This window comes from Mesoplodon bidens, assembly GCF_964165515.1.
Source record: "Mesoplodon bidens genome assembly, chromosome: 3".
Lineage (NCBI taxonomy): Eukaryota > Metazoa > Chordata > Mammalia > Artiodactyla > Ziphiidae > Mesoplodon > Mesoplodon bidens.
The window spans coordinates 166,532,204-166,548,468 of NC_138178.1; the positions used below are offsets into that span (position 1 = coordinate 166,532,204).

The following is a 16,265-nucleotide window of genomic DNA, read 5'->3' on the forward strand; positions in this document are numbered from 1 at the left end:
CAACTGACAAAGGACTAATCTCCAAAATATACATAAGCAGCTCATGCAGCTCAATATCAAACAACCAACCAACCCAATCAAAAAATGGGCAGAAGACCTAAATAGACATTTCTCCAAAGAAGATATACAAATTGCCAACAAACACATGAAAGGATGCTCAACATCACTAATCATTAGAGAAATGCAAATCAAAACTACAATGTGGTATCACCTCACACCGGTCAGAATGGCCATCATCAAAAAATCTAGAAACAATAAATGCTGGAGAGGGTGTGGAGAAAAGGGAACCCTCTTGCACTGTTGGTGGGAATGTAAATTGATACAGCCAATATGGAGAACAGTATGGAAGTCCCTTAAAAAACTAAACATAGAACTACCATATGACCCAGCAATCCCACTAGTGGGCATATACCTTGAGAAAACCGTAATTCAAGAAGAGTCACGTACCACAATGTTCACTGCAGCACTATTCACAATAGCCAGGACATGGAAGGAACCTAAATGTCCATCGACAGATGAATGGATAAGGAAGATGTGACACATATATGCAATGGAATATCACTCAGCCATAAAAAGAAACAAAATTGAGTTATTTGTAGTGAGGTGGATGGACCTAGAGTCTATCATACAGAGTGAAGTAAGTCAGAAAGAGAAAAACAAATACCGTATGCTAACACATATATATGGAAACTAAAAAAAGGAAATGGTTTTGATGAACCTAGGGGCAGGACGGGAATAAAGACAGAGATGTAGAGAATGGGCTGGAGGACACGGGGAGGGGGAAGGGTAAGCTGGGACAAAGTGAGAGAGTGGCATGGACATATATACACTACCAAATGTAAAATAGCTAGCTAGTGGGAAGCAGCTGCATGGCACAGGGAGATCAGCTCGGTGTTTTGTGACCACCTAGAGGGGTGGGATAAGGAGGGTGGGAGGGAGATGCAAGAGGGAGGGGATATGGGGATATACATATGCATATAGCTGATTCACTTTGTTATACAGCAGAAACTAACAACACTGTAAAGCAATTATACTCTGATAAAGATGTTAAAAAAAAAAGATACAGCAAAAAAAGAATTAAGGTGCAAAAGAAAACGATCTAATGGGATAATACACATTATTTTAATCCATGTGAAATAAAGTGCCCAATATATTTTGTTGAAAACAGAAAGTTATACAGTTAAAATTTTACATTAATTTTTTTTAGTGATCTCTAAAATGCCCACCTGTGCTAAAAATTTAAATCTCGTATTTGCTGTGTCTATGCTAAACTATAAGTGACATGAGGGAAATCCTGAGTATCTTATTCACTGTTATGCCTCAGTGACAACATTTACTAAATTAACTGTTTAGGAAAAAAAAATTAACTGTTTAGGAGATTATTTCCAAGACAAAAATTCTACAAGTAATTGTTTTGTGCATAATGAAATTTACAAGAGTAAGTTATTTCAACCAACCTGTAATGATACAAGTTTTCCTTCCAGATTTTCTGCCTTTTTCTTCCATTCAGCAACAAGTTGCTTGTGTTTTTCCAGTTCAGCAGAATACATAGCTTTTTCTTCTAAAGAGGAAAAAAAAGTTACATTAGTATTTTGTAATTGTGATAAAATTAGAATTTTAAACCACTTGAAATTTTAATAATTCAACAAAAATAGTTCAAATGTCTTAACAAGAAAATTATATATGCCTTAGTGATGACGTTAACTGGAATTAAAGTAATGAGATCACTTTCCTCTGCTTAAATCCTTCTCCACCTTGTCCATCTTGCAAACTTTCCCTCCCTTCAGAACTCTACTCAAATATTTCCTTTTAGCGAAGCTTTCTCTATGGCCTCAGTACCATACTATTTTGTACACATGTCCACTCTGGTATTATACAGAGCAGACCTAGAGAATTCTTACGTGTAAAATACAAAATTTCAACCATAGGAGTAACCCTGACATGTACGTATGTACAAATGTAAAGTTTTGCTCAGGCACAAAACTATAACTTCTTTAACTTCATTAGCCTCACATCCTCTAACCGCCTGCCCCCTCACTAGCAGTTCATGCATTGCCAGTAGTTACAGAATGTACGAGTTGACAAATGGATGGGTGAATGATCTAAAGGGGGTAAATCGGAGGATGGGAGGTAGATGTGAAAAAGCATATTTGGTTATCGGAGTACGTGTGCTCTGGTCACTATTACTATGTGCCTAGAAAAGTACTTTCCACCTGAACTAGAAAAATGCAGTTACCTTAAAGTATAGATGAACAGCTAAGAACAAATTAATCAATACTTCAAAAGAGAGTAATTACTGATGATTAACTCTCTGAAGTGGATTCAACCTCCAACCAACATCTCAACACCTATCTTTTTTTTTCTACACGTGTGCCTCTCTCTTCCTTTGTATTCCCCTTTATCATGTGATCCTCCTTACTATGTTACCCTCATACTTCCCTCACCTCTCACCTTAACTAAAGTATCATAATATGACACTAAAATTTTTTTTAATAATTAGTATATACGGTTTATGTTCTCTACTCTTAACTGTAAAAAAAAGTCTAATTTGCTGATGGCTACTTATCTTCTCCCCCTACAAGTGGGTAACCTTTCAAAGATTTCCCTATGCCTAATCTAAAATAGCACTCAAGCCAAAATTCCCAAAACTACGGATCTGTGAACAACACAGGTTTGAACTGCATGGTTCCACCATATGTAGATTTTTTTCAGTAAATATACTGGAAAAATTTTTTGGAGATTTGAGACAATTTGAAAAAGCAGATGAACCACATAGACTAGAAATATCAAAAACATTAAGAAAAAGGTTATGTCACAAATGCTTGAAATACATATAGATACTAGTCTATCCTAACATAGGCAGAAGGTGAGTGATAATATAAATTTAACAATATGTTAGTTTTCTTACTGTTTTATAACTTTGCTTCCAAAGAATCACATTACCATAAGGTATGCCTCTCTCTCTTGTAATTGGAGAAACTGCATATCAGCCTATCATCACAAGTAAGCGGTTTTTTAAAAAAATGTAACAATGTTTCCAGTACTATATTATGAATATGACTATATTATTGTATACCATAAAAATTTTATAACCATTCATTAGTGTAAAGGCTAGGCTAACATAAAGCAATAATACTGCTACTTCTTCATTATCAATCATGAATCATTATACCTAAATATGAATTTCTTTTTCACACATTTCATTTTTGATGTCTAGTGTTAGTAATATGTATAATATCTACAGTGTTTTCTATCATATAAGAGAATACTGATGTAGGTACTAATAGACAAACAATTCATCTTGTAAACAGATGACATAAACTTACAGTATCAATAAATACAGTACAGTGAATGTATTTTCTCTTCCTTATGATTTTCTTAATAACATTTTCTTTTCTCTAGCTTCCTTTATTGTAAGAATACAGTATATAGTACATATAACATACAAAAAAATGTGTCAATTGACTATGTTATTAGCAAGGCTCCTGGTCAACAGTAGGCTATTAGGAGTTAAGTTCGGGGGAACTCAAGTTATGGATTTTCAACTGCATGGCGGGTAGGCATCCTAAACCATGCACTGTTCAAGGGTCAACCGTACAATAACTCTTCTTCAGTGAAAGACTGGCCATACAACTGACCTTGCTGGAAATGCTCCAGGACCATCTGCAGGTTGGAGAGTGACAGAGCATACTGCTTTACTTGTTCCTGAGACATGGAAAGCTGTAGTGCAGTTTCATCCCTTTGCTTGGATGCCACATTCAACTGTTCCTGCAACGACTCTACCTGTAAACTGGCCTGATGGCTTTGAAAAAAAGAATAAAAGTCAAACCGTTTCTATCTATTTAGACACTTTGACAAGATGAAATACTTTCCCTACATTTTACTGCACTAAATGCAAGTTATACTCAAAGAATTTAGATACTTTAACAGATAAAACCTCTTCCCTGTTTTTTTTATTGTGGTAAAATACACATAACATTTACCATTTTAACCATTTTTATGCGTACAGTTCAGTGGTAGTAAGTACACTCGCATGGCTGTACAACCATCACGACCATCCATCTCTAGAACTTTTTCATCTTCCCAAGCCAAAACTCCACATCCATTAAACAGTAACCCCCTCTCCCCCAGCTAACCACCATTCTACTTTCTGTCTCTATGAATCTGACCTTCCCTACATTTTACTGCATTAAATTCAAGTTAGATTTAAAAGAAACTTGAAGAATTCCTCTGATCTTCGTTCTCCCTGCTTTTGTTAATTCAATCATCCTTCCTGTGAAGGTGACTTTGAACAAATGGCAGTCATTTTAAACACAGGACTGGGCTAAACAAGATACGTCAGCTTAAGAAAAATTTAAAAATAGCCTGCAACTTTTGTGTTTCGAGGCTAAAACTCTAAGATGTAATTTATCATAAACTTGTAAGTTGTAAGGGATCTTGGAAGTCATTTTGTCCAGCTCCAACCCAACAAGCAATGGATTCTGATACCCCCCTTGCTTTTGGCACTCACAATCCTAGTTAACTCACAACTTTCCAAAGGTTATCCCAGCTTTTACTGTCATCTTTCTTTCTGCTTACATTAAATATAATAACCCCTACACCTGTCCCAAATCAGAGATCCCTAAGAGAATTACAGAACATCTATCCAGGCTTATGTCATTGAGGTACTTCCTTAATGTACAATTATTACATACAAAATATTGCAATAGCCTTTCCTGGGTTTTTAATATCCAGTTAAATTCTTATTCAGAGTAGCCCAATAAAACCCATTAAGAGCAGCTCACTTTGAAGAAACTTTACCCAATAGCACCCTCTTTTGGAAAAGGCAGTAAACTGATAACCAGAGGACTTAACTCTCCCCTCTTATGTCCCTGGACTTTATTCAACTTTGCTGGTTAGCAAATCACTCAAAGGGTGATTATAAGGATGAAATGAACTGTGATGTCATTCAAAAAGTTAATAAATACAACAAGGTGTTACTATTGTTAAGGGCTCAAAACACCATAATCTGACTCTGTAGACTTGAGTTATTTATACACCAAATATTTACCGAACATCTATGAAACTACGTGTAAGAATGCATACTGTGGGAAGTGTGTGACATAAATGGCATCATTCCTACCCACTGGTGGTCTTACACTTCGTTTGGTGGGGGGAAGTGTAAAACAGCTCAACGATTACAAATACCCCTAAGTAAAATACAAGTGCCCTATGAAAGACTCAACATATTACGCAGGTTCAAAGGAAAAACATCACACTAGGAATTGATTTTGGACTTGCGGAGTGGGGTGCTAAAAACTCATTCATCATGAAGTGCTATGTGAAGAGTAGGTGGGATTAACAGAAAAACAGAAAAAGCATGACAGTCTAACCTGGTTCTGAAAAACGGAGCAACAAGACCACAGCCCTACCTATCGAAGGTTATTCTGCAGTTATTATGAATAGTAAACAAAAATAGGCAGAGATTAGAAACTATTTCAATTAGAGAAAATAAGGGCCTGAAAATTGAAAGGAAAGATGATCAAGCTTTTAGACTAAGGATGTTTTGCTATTTCTGCCAATGTGGAACACATACACAAAGGTTCACTCACTGTTTTAATTCTCATTTTAAACAAGTTCTTCTTCTGAGTCTGAAGGTACAATAACACATCCTACAAAGGGGGTAAGGAGTTCACCCTCAGAAATACTATCTCTACTGGCCTATAATCTCTTTGCAGAGATAATATCTACTATATCCTTATATTTCCCTCAGCACCATACACAGTAAAAAGATAAAAAGATGCACATACAACTAATGGGAAGATAAATGGACATGATTTTTTTTGGAAGATTATTTGGCACTACATGTCAAACGTTTTAAAAAAGCCTTTCAATCAGAAGTTCCATTTCTCAAAATTTACACTAAGGAAATAATCTGTCATCAACACAAAAATACCTATTTTGGGTTATCAAAACAGCACTCTTGGGCTTCCCTGGTGGCGCAGTGCTTAAGAATCCGCCTGACAATGCAGGGGACACAGGTTTGAGCCCTGGTCTGGGAAGATCCCACATGCCACGGAGCAACTAAGCCCATGTGCTACAACTACTGAGCCTGCTCTCTAGAGCCCATGAGCCACAGCTATTGAGCCCGCGTGCCACAACTACTGAAGCCCGCGTGCCTAGAGCCCGTGTTCTACAACAAGAGAAGCCACCGCAGTGAGAAGCCTGTGCACCACAACGAAGAGTAGCCCCCGCTCACCACAGCTAGAGAGAGCCCACTCACAGCAATGAAGACCCAATGCAGCCAAAAATAAAATAAATAAAATAAATTTATATAAAAAACAAAAAAACAAAACAGCACTCTTAGTAATTCTGAAAAGTTGAAACACTCTAAAGGTCCAATAATAAATGAGTGGGTTAAAGAAATTATGGCAAATCCAAATAATGGTATACTATGCAGCCACAAATGATATTGCAGGAACATATGGCTTAATGTGTACTCATATTCATATTATTAACTGATAGAAGCAGGTTACAAAACAGTATAAATAGTATGATCTCCATTTTGCTTTAAGAAAATAATATGTAATGTATACACACATATACAGAAGCATACAAAGGCACAGAAAAAGATTATCTCTGGATGAGTGAGTCTGTGGCTTTATGTTCTTTTGGTTTATGTGAGTTTCCTGAAGTGGAAAATATGTTTTTGTAATAAGAAAAAAAACACAACACATTTTATTGAGAGAAATAAAATTTAAAAATATGGGCTTCCCTGGTGGCGCAGTGGTTGAGAGTCCGCCTGCCGATGCAGGGGACACGAGTTCGTGTCCTGGTCCGGGAAGATCCCACATGCCGCGGAGCACCTGGGCCCGTGAGCCATGGCTGCTGAGCCTGCGCGTCCGGAGCCTGTGCTCCGCAACGGGAGAGGCCACAACAGTGAGAGGCCCACGTACAGCAAAAAAAAAAAAAAAAATATATATATATATATATAAGCAGGGACCTGGTCACTCAAAAGTTCTAACAAGCCAGGAGTTAATTCACATTGACCTAAGCCTTTCCCTTGCTACTTCCTTTACTCTCTCCTTTCTAATATCCAAACTTTGTTCAACCTTAGATCACTTGATTAAAAATTAAATCACATAAATTAAATTAGTTCTTGGGGAACCTGGCAACGCTAATGAAATCAGTCAGAATTTAAGTCTAGCCTCCTACAATGATGAGAAGCAATTATCTAGGATAACAATTAAGATTTGGAGAAACCTCAGTTTGAATGCCAGATCTGGATAAGGGTCACAAACCCAAGTGTGAAAGTGACATGTGCACTTTGTGTGCCTGACCTTGGGAAGGTTATTAAACCTCTTTACCCTTAGTTTCTTAGTCTGTAAAATGGAGATAATGAATTTTGTGAGAATAAAATAAGGTAGCATATGAAAAATTCTGAGTCTGACACTCAGGAAGTATTTAATTAACATTAATACTAAAAAAAAAAAAAAGAAAAGAAAAGAAAAAGTTACCTTGCATTTTCCACGGCATTAGAGGATGAAACTAGCTTTTCCTCCAGTACTGTTACTTTCTTTCTTAGCTTAGCCTCTCTATCATCTGCAGCCAAAACTTCACGGGTGTAAGAATCTTCTGATTCTAAAAGATGGTTACGCAATCTCTCTAGCTCCTTGTTTAAGCGTAATTCTTTGTCACGTAAATGTTGAACCTAGGTAGAGGACATTTCTTTTATTTTTCTTCCATAAAATGCTCCCCCTTTCCCCTCCTACAAGCCACTCTGTTATCAAATCTTTCCCCATTACTGAAGTGTATTAATTGTATACTAATTTCTCATACTGCAAGATATATTTATGCTAAGAAAAAAGGCTCCGGAAATCATCTTGAATATTCATTTGGAAGGTTTACTTTGTAAGATCTCATTCCCTGTGGCTATAATGGAAAATGGAATTGTACAAAGTACTAGGCTTTTTGTGACAGGCCACTTTTTCAGTAAATCTCATTTTTTTCATACTTTGTGGGTAGGAAATTTTTCTTATATCCAAGATATGCCCTCTTTTTCTTTTCTTGAGGTATAATTTAATTTCAGGTATAAAACATAATGATTAGATCATGGTTTTTGCTTGAAAACTGAAACAGAATGCACTTTTGGGAGATCAAAATCCTACTAAAGCGCATTAGAGTAAGACAAAGAAAAAATCACCTAAGAGAAATTCATTTTAATTGATAATCTTTATAGTTTTCTTATTTAAGAGTTATTAGACTTAAGTGTTTGAATCACTATTTCTTTAAAGTGAAAGTATACCTCATTCTGTACAGCAGTGTTTTCCATTTGTTTCTGTTTCAGGGCCAACATGACTTGATCTCTCTCCTGCTGAAAGATAACTGTCTTCTCCTGCATTGACTTAACTGCATTTAAAAGTTGATTTAACTCCCCAGTCTTGCCCTTTTGGAAAGAAATAACCTTAGCTTTAAAGAAAGACACATTTAAAAAAAGACATTTCTTCATTAAATAATTTAAAAACTCAGTTAACTACGTCAAGGTCATCCAAAACAAGGAAAGTCTGAGAAACCATCACAGTCTAAAGGAGCCTAAAGAGACTATGACAACTAATTATAATGTATCCTGGATGGGACCATGGAACAAGAAAAGGACATTTGCTAAAAAATTAAGAAAATTCAAATAAACTATTAATGTACCTATAAAGGTTCATTAGTTGTTGCCAATGTACCATAGTAACATAAGATGTTAAAAATAAGGGAAACAGCGTGTGAGGTATATGGGAACACTGTACTATCTTTCCAACTTTTCTAATAATCTGAAACTATTCTTAAAGGAAAAGTTTATTTAAAATGCTTTAAAAAGAACTCAAAAGACACAATCTCTTCAAACTTACCCTACACAACAAAGCATACACAAACCCCCAAATCACCCAAAAGTAAGTGTGTGTGTGTGTGTGTGTGTGTGTGTCTATTCATCAGGCATACGCAACTGTTGTTAGGGAAAGTAACAGTGTGGAGTTGCTGGCACAGGAGAAAAAGCAAAGTCATTTCACATGCACAACCTATTTTAAAAGAACATTTTGGCAACAGTTTAACGAAAGCAACTCTGGAATGTTATCTTGCTAAGACTGTTAGGAAAATTTATTCCTGAATGCCTTCCATACAAGAACAATATGTTAAAGACGACAGGAAAAAAAAGATAACCTTTCATTGCAGAAGTAGGGCCATGAATTTAAGATGATAGCTAGAATTCTAAAAAGCACAAAAAAGTGTCAGACTGTTTACAGCCAATTCTTTTCTCTGTTTGAGAAGTGCATATCGTCTGAATCTATTTATAGATTGGTATCATTTTTACATTTTCATGTAAACTTTCCATTTCTTTAAGAATATATAACACGTCCCCGAGGACAAATCATTGAAACCAAAGCATAAAACCATCTGTTCCTTTTATCTCAACACCCCCTCCTGAAAAAGAAGGCCAATATTTTCCAGTTTTTCAGTTAAACATTTTTTTCACATTAGAGAAATGCTTGACAAAGAGTAGAGTATTATAAGAAATCAATTAGTTTATGCTAATTATCCTCAAGTAATACAATACTTAAGTACAACTTAACTAACTTAGGAAAGCTTCCTGAAAGGTAGGTGAGCCTTAATTAAATCTGTACACTTTGGATCTATAAATGTCAATGAAATAGAATTAGACTGTACAAGATGCTAAAGCTACAATAGAAAAAAAACATAAAAAGAATACTTTATTGTGCTCCTCTCCGTCATTATACTCTTACAAGCCCTAAGATGCTACACCCAATTTTGGCTAGTGAGCAATAGAAAGCTTCTACCCTCTACCAGTCTTTTTCATACTGAATATAGATCAGTACCATAAGAAGCTAAGAAGCTATTCCTGAAAGGAGGAGCACAACTCAATACATCAGTGTACCTATTTAATCAGATGACAAAGAAGGGGAAAATGAGGCAAGACTTTTCTTATCAAGTGAAAACTACATCAAGCATTCACAAACTTTAATCCAAGACTCTTAAAATGGAATTTAATTGGCAAAAGAAGTTAAATCATTTTGTATCTTGTGCCCCAGCAGCATGTAAACACTCAAGAAGCAGCTGTTGAATATTCCATTGTTCTGCCTCATTTCCTTGCTAAATTTCCACAACTAAAAGTATAGAAATAAGAGTAAAAAGGCACTACATCAAAAGAGCCCATAGCTTTGATCACAGCATGATGTATTGGGTCTTCAATACATTCTTATCAAAAGCAAATATCAACTGAATGTAAACATTTAAATATATCAAAATTACTGACACTTTTAACCAATACAACCTTCCTTTTTATGGGTGAATAAACAAACCAATAAAGTCAAAACACACCCAAAGTCACACAATGACACAACTGGGATTAGAATATTTATTGAGTCTACTTATGTGAAAAGTACTATTCATAGCTAACGCTTTTCAAATACCAGGCTGTGAATGATTCATAAATATCAATTTAATGGGTCATCCAGCACTTCCTTTTTTTTTAAGAGAGCATCACACGTAGTAAAGGTAATTTCTGATTCCTGAAACTTTTGTTTCAGTTTTACACACACACACACACACACACACACACAAGTGCTTACTGTGTCACAATGTAAAATGTATTTCGTACTTCAGATCATTGTCAAAGATGTAGCATGTATTTCACAGATCCCTTTATCTATAATAACCTCTAAAACCAGCAGTTACTGAAATATGCCTAAAATGTGATTAAACTGCAGTAACCTCAGAGTTCTTATATCACATTTCTATTTTCTAAAGAAAAACATTAACTGCTTCTAAACTTTTTCTACTTAGACTGTAAAAAAATTAATCTAGAACTAAAAATATTTGGAAATATCTAGTAATTTGGGGGAGAAACTTGCAGATGCCTCTGAGGAAAATTTATTTTGAATGAATCACAATACCTTGAAATAAATATTTCTAAATGAACAAATGCATCTTCTCCTTCAAAGAACATCAATAAAGTAGCACACTAAAAAATCTCCCTCCACCCCAAACTTCCCTCCACAACGCGCCATCGAGAACATACCTGCTCTTTCTCTTTCAGTAGGTGCTCAAAAGCCAGAGCCTTCTCCTTCAATGAATGGCATTCAAACTCTTTTTCTCGAAGCATCATAGAAAACTTCGTATTAGTCTCCTGTAATGCTTGATATTCTGTTTCCTTTTCCCTGGATGTTTCCATTATTTTTTCATTTTCCCCTTTTAGTTTACAAATGTCCATTTCTAAGATTAATGCTCTCTCCTTCAGGTTTGTTACTGCCTGCCTCAAAAGTTCATTTTCATTCACCTTGTTAGTGAAATTTTCATTCAAAGCAAGTAACTGATCACTTTTGGCTTTGATTAAGAGGTCTTTTTCCTTAAGCGACTTTTGTAAGGTATCTTGTTTCTCCTTGAGCTGCTTAATTTCTGAATCAGTTTGTTCATGTTCTTTTCTTTCTAGCTCTGAGGAAGCAGCAATCGAATCAGACAACCTGTGATTATTTTCCTGGAGAGTTCTAATTGTTGCATCTTTTTCCTGCAGTGATTTTCTTAGCTCTTCTATTTCTTGTTTAGAAGACTCACTCAATACATCAGACTTAATTGTTCTAAGAGATTCTGCTGACTGGGAAGTAAGCGATGATCCAGAAGACAGCTGAGGTGAAATAATATCAAGTTTTCCTAAAAGAAGATCCTTGGTATTGCAAAGCTGCCCTATGCTGTGCTGAACTTGTGCTAATTCCTGCCCCAAATTTTTGAGTTTGGTTTCATTCTGCTCATAACTTTGGATCAGGCCAGTATAGTTCACTTGCAATTTAGAGTTGTTATCACTGTCAACCAGAACTTGTGCCTGAAGCTGATGAAGCTCCTCGTGGAGCTGAGCTGACTCGTGCTGCATATTTTGTACTGTAGTCATTACCTGCTGTTTCCACTCTTCCATTTTCTTCACTTGTTGTTTTAACTTATCGCGTTCCTGTAGAAGCTCCTCGAACTGATTACTATTAACACCTCCAACCTCATTTTCAGTGTTGGATGTTTGTAAAACTGTCAATAAGGTCTGACATTTCTGACTTAATGCATCTATTTCAATGTCTTTTTCTCGAATGATACGTGATAAATTCTGAATAGTTTCTCTAAACATATCTTGGCCACTACTTTCAAAGCTCGTGGACAATTTTTTATTTTCATCTTGCAGCTTATTGAGAGCTGTTTCTTTTGCAGCAACTATATCCATCATCTTGTGATATTCTGTTTTTAGATGGCTATTCTCCCTTGTCTTCTCACTCAAAACAGCTAGTACCTGTTCTCGTTCCACAGCATAGGCCTGCAGCTGCTGTTGAAGGTAAACAACATCCTGGGGGTAGGAAGCTGTAGAAATTCGAGCATGAAGAGCTTGTATCTCCAAATCTTTCTGCTGGATAATCTGAGTTAGTTTACCAACCTCATCTCTGGAAAGCTGATCAATCTGTTTAGTTAGAGATATATTCTTTTCATTTAGAAGTTTAATCTCCAATTCTCGTTCTTTTATTCCTTTTACTAATCTTTCGGTTTCAGCTTTAGATAAATCATGCTTTTCACTTCCATTTTCTATATTAAGGCCCTGAACTTTTGTTTCTTGAAAAATAACAGAATTCTCTGTTTGAACGTCCTGTCTTTCTTCATGCAACTGGGTTTTGATTTGTTCAATTGTTTTTTGCAAATTCTTAATTTCCTCATCTTTCTCTAAAAAGAGCTGGGTGTGTGTGGCGTTCATTTGCTCATGCTGGTATCTAAACTCATCCATTTCCTTCTTCTGCTCCTGTAAAGACTGAAGCAGCTGTATTTTACTCTGGTTTTGATCTTCAATTACCTTTTGATGATGTTTTATTTCCTCTTTAAGATTATCCTTTAATATATTCAGCTGATTCACCTCAGATTCTAGTTCTGTAATACTATCAAGGGTTTTAGGCTCAGCCACAGGTGCAGCTCGACTCTGCTGTTCCCTGAGTCGTTCCAACTCTTCTTTCAGATGATTGTTTTCTTCTTTCATGGATCCAAGACTTCTGTCTTTTTCCTCTATGGTTTGCCTTAAAATTTCATTTTTTCTTAAGGCCTGAGTATATTTATCTAATTCCTCCTGAAGCTCTGAACTTCTTTCTTTAAGTTTTTCAATAAAAATTTCATTCTCATTTACAAGTTGGGTCAATTGCTTCTGCTCTTCTAAGCTAGCTGACAAAATTTTCTTAGTTTCCTTATGATCAGTATCCATCTGCTTGATATTCTTTCTGAGTTCTGCTATTTCAAAGTCTTTCTCTTGATTGAGTTTAATTAAATGCTCATGGTCCAGCTGTAAAGCAGAGATACTCAAATTACGTGCATTGGACAGTTCTTCCATGGTTTGCTCATACTTGTTTGCTTCTTCCAACAGCCTCTTTTCAGCCCGACACAATTCTCCTTCTAACTGTTCCTTCTCGATTTTTAGAGCCTCCACAATAGCGTTTTTTTCCTGAGAAATCTGATTGTTACCAGCAATAGACTCTTCCAACTGATGTCTTACATTTTCACATGCTAAATTCAACTTTTCATTTTCCATTTTGAGATCAAAAGCAACTTTCTTTAAATTTTCATTGAGCTGTTCTATTTCTGAAAGATTTTGCCTTAAGTTTCTCACTTCGGCTTCCCTTTCGTTAAGTAAGTCATCCTTAAAATTACTGTTAGAGTCTCGATTAAGAGACTGCGTTATTAACTCATCCCTGACTCTAGAAAGCTCCTCCTCCTTTTGTTTAATATGTTCCTGAAGTTCAAAGTTCTCCTTCTGGATGTTTAAATTTTTTGTGTGCAATTTATTTAGCTGATCTACTAAATCTGCTACTTTATCCTCAAGCTTCTGCTTGGTTAAATGTAAATCACTTAGTACCAGTTCACTTTGAATTAGCTTTTCTTTCTGCACGTCTAACTCTTTAGTAATGCTCATTTTATCATTTTCAAGTTGATGAACTCTCTTTTTTTCATCATTTAGATCTTTTTTCAGTTTACTGATGACATTATCTCCCTCGTTTTCTTGTTTTGATAGCTGATCTTTGATCAAAATCATGTGCTGAAAGAAAAATTAATTTGCATGGTAACTTTAAAACATTCTCTCATTTTAGTACCTAAAGGAAACTTTATAAAATGTCACACATAATACAAGAATAATCCTCAGACATTTCTAATCCTTCTAATTTTGTTGGGAACTTTTTAAAAATTCCCAACAAAATTATTTACTAATTATCTTACAGCAAATCTATTTAACTGTTTTAGAGATTAGAACTTAAAAGTAAAGAAGATAAGTGATATATGTTATATCATATATATAAATGATAAGTAATATTTTCAACTCTTAAACACTGAAGCAGGGAGACAACAAGCTACAGCCCATGGGCCAAATCACACCTGCACCTGTTTTTGTAAGTAAACTCTTATTGGAACAGAGCCAGGCTCGTTCGTTTACGTATGACAACAGCAGAGCTGAGTAGCTGCAACTGCAACTACATGGCCTGCAAAGCCAAAGATATTTATTATCTAACACTTTACAAAAAAAGTTTGCCAACCTCTACAACTTGAGCATCAATTAACTAAAATATTGATTAAATCACCGAAATTAAACCACGCCAGTTTTGCTTATTAATCCAGTGTTCACTCTACTGAGTAGAACACGCTGCTGCACTGTCTCTAACATATCATAAAATAGGGCTTCCCTGGTGGTGCGGTGGTTGAGAATCCGCCTGCCAATGCAGGGGACAGGGGTTCGAGCCCTGGTCCGAGAAGATCCCACATGCCGCAGAGCAACTAAGCCTGTGCACCACAACTACTGAGCCCGCGCACCACAACTACTGAAGCCTGTGCACCTAGAGCCCATGCTCCGCAACAAGAGAAGCCACCACAATGAGAAGCCCGCTCGCCGCAACTAGAGAAAGCCTGTGTGCAGCAATGAAGACACAACGCAGCCAAAAATAAAATAAATTAATTAAAAAATATATATATACCATAAAATATAATTTAATATAATATACTGTTACCTTTGTAGCCTCTTGGTTCTGTTTATCCAATTCTTCTAACTCAGCTGTTAGTATTTCCTTTTCAGTAATGCTCTGATAGAGTTCTTGTTCCTTTGCCTCCAAATTACGTCTTAAATCACATAATTCTGAATCCAAATCCATGTCCCTTGCAGCTGTACTTTTAATTACTTCATATTCATTGTTCAATTTTGAAAGTGATATTTGCAGTTCTTCCTTAAATGAAAAAAGGGGAAAAAACCAACATACTATCAATTGGAAGAAGAGACACCAAAAGATTAAAAATATACATACATAAGCAAAACTTGGGAATGTATTTTTAGATACAATCTGTGTTGGAAACATTACTGAATAATACCTCAGCAATAATACATAAAATTCAACAAGCCACAGCCTTCATTCATGTACAATCTTATTTGCAGCTTCAAGCAAAACATTTCTATAGTCCTAGACAAGATGCAACAACTGTTAAGTTTGTCCTCTAGCTCCAACTTCTTTACACAAAAACTTTCCCATTTGAGAGCCTTCCCACTCCCACTCCCACTGCTGCTTCCCTTCCGTCTCCTCCTTCCCCCCAACATCACACACACTTTTCAAAACACCCCGAGTTTTCCAGACCCCTTCAATTCCATCCCTAACATCACCACCAACAGCCCCAGGCAAAAATGTAAACTATCCATATTCATTTGCTCTGAAGTTTGTCCTAATTAGAAAATAAAAGGCTTCGTTTCCCTCATAAAAGTAATTTCCCTTATAACTGGCTTCTGTCAGAACATGAAACCTTTTCTTGACCCAAGAAAGAACCCTCTTTTCCTTCCTTTACCTTCTAACCTAAGCACAGATTAGGTTCCCCTCTCTCAAACCTAACATTCCTAAAGATACACCTGTATGTGATTTTTTAAAGCACATTCTATGTTCTGTTCTATTTGTATTTAATGCTTTTCCTCCAAAATCCCAGACATGGGACAGTTCTGTATGCTTCAACATTATTTCAGTCTCTGAATATGATGTTTGTGATAAACCCTCTATCACTGTAAAGACATCTTTCATTGACAGAGATTTTTAAAAGCAAATTTCTATGGAATCTATTTTAAAGTAAATAAGAATCTCAAATTTTCATAAGTAGTCTAATATATACCTTACAAAAGAGACCAATGAAAACTATATTAGAACATCTGCCTTACAATTCTCATTCTCTTCCAATTCAAAAGTTTATTCCGA

General features: G+C 35.9%; 1 protein-coding gene across 3 annotated transcripts in view; it reads right to left on the bottom strand.

Moving 5' to 3' along the window:
• TRIP11 (thyroid hormone receptor interactor 11) overlaps nt 1–16,265 on the bottom strand; it is a 68,818-nt gene that overhangs the window by 23,637 nt on the left and 28,916 nt on the right. For all 3 annotated transcript variants that reach the window (XM_081227709.1, XM_081227710.1, XM_081227708.1), the window contains 6 exons: nt 15,048–15,260; nt 11,063–14,086; nt 8,285–8,425; nt 7,497–7,690; nt 3,639–3,802; nt 1,458–1,561 (listed from right to left, as the gene is read on the bottom strand). In XM_081227709.1, the coding sequence (XP_081083835.1) occupies nt 1,458–1,561; nt 3,639–3,802; nt 7,497–7,690; nt 8,285–8,425; nt 11,063–14,086; nt 15,048–15,260 (3,840 nt within the window). The remainder of the gene's footprint in view (nt 1–1,457; nt 1,562–3,638; nt 3,803–7,496; nt 7,691–8,284; nt 8,426–11,062; nt 14,087–15,047; nt 15,261–16,265) is intronic.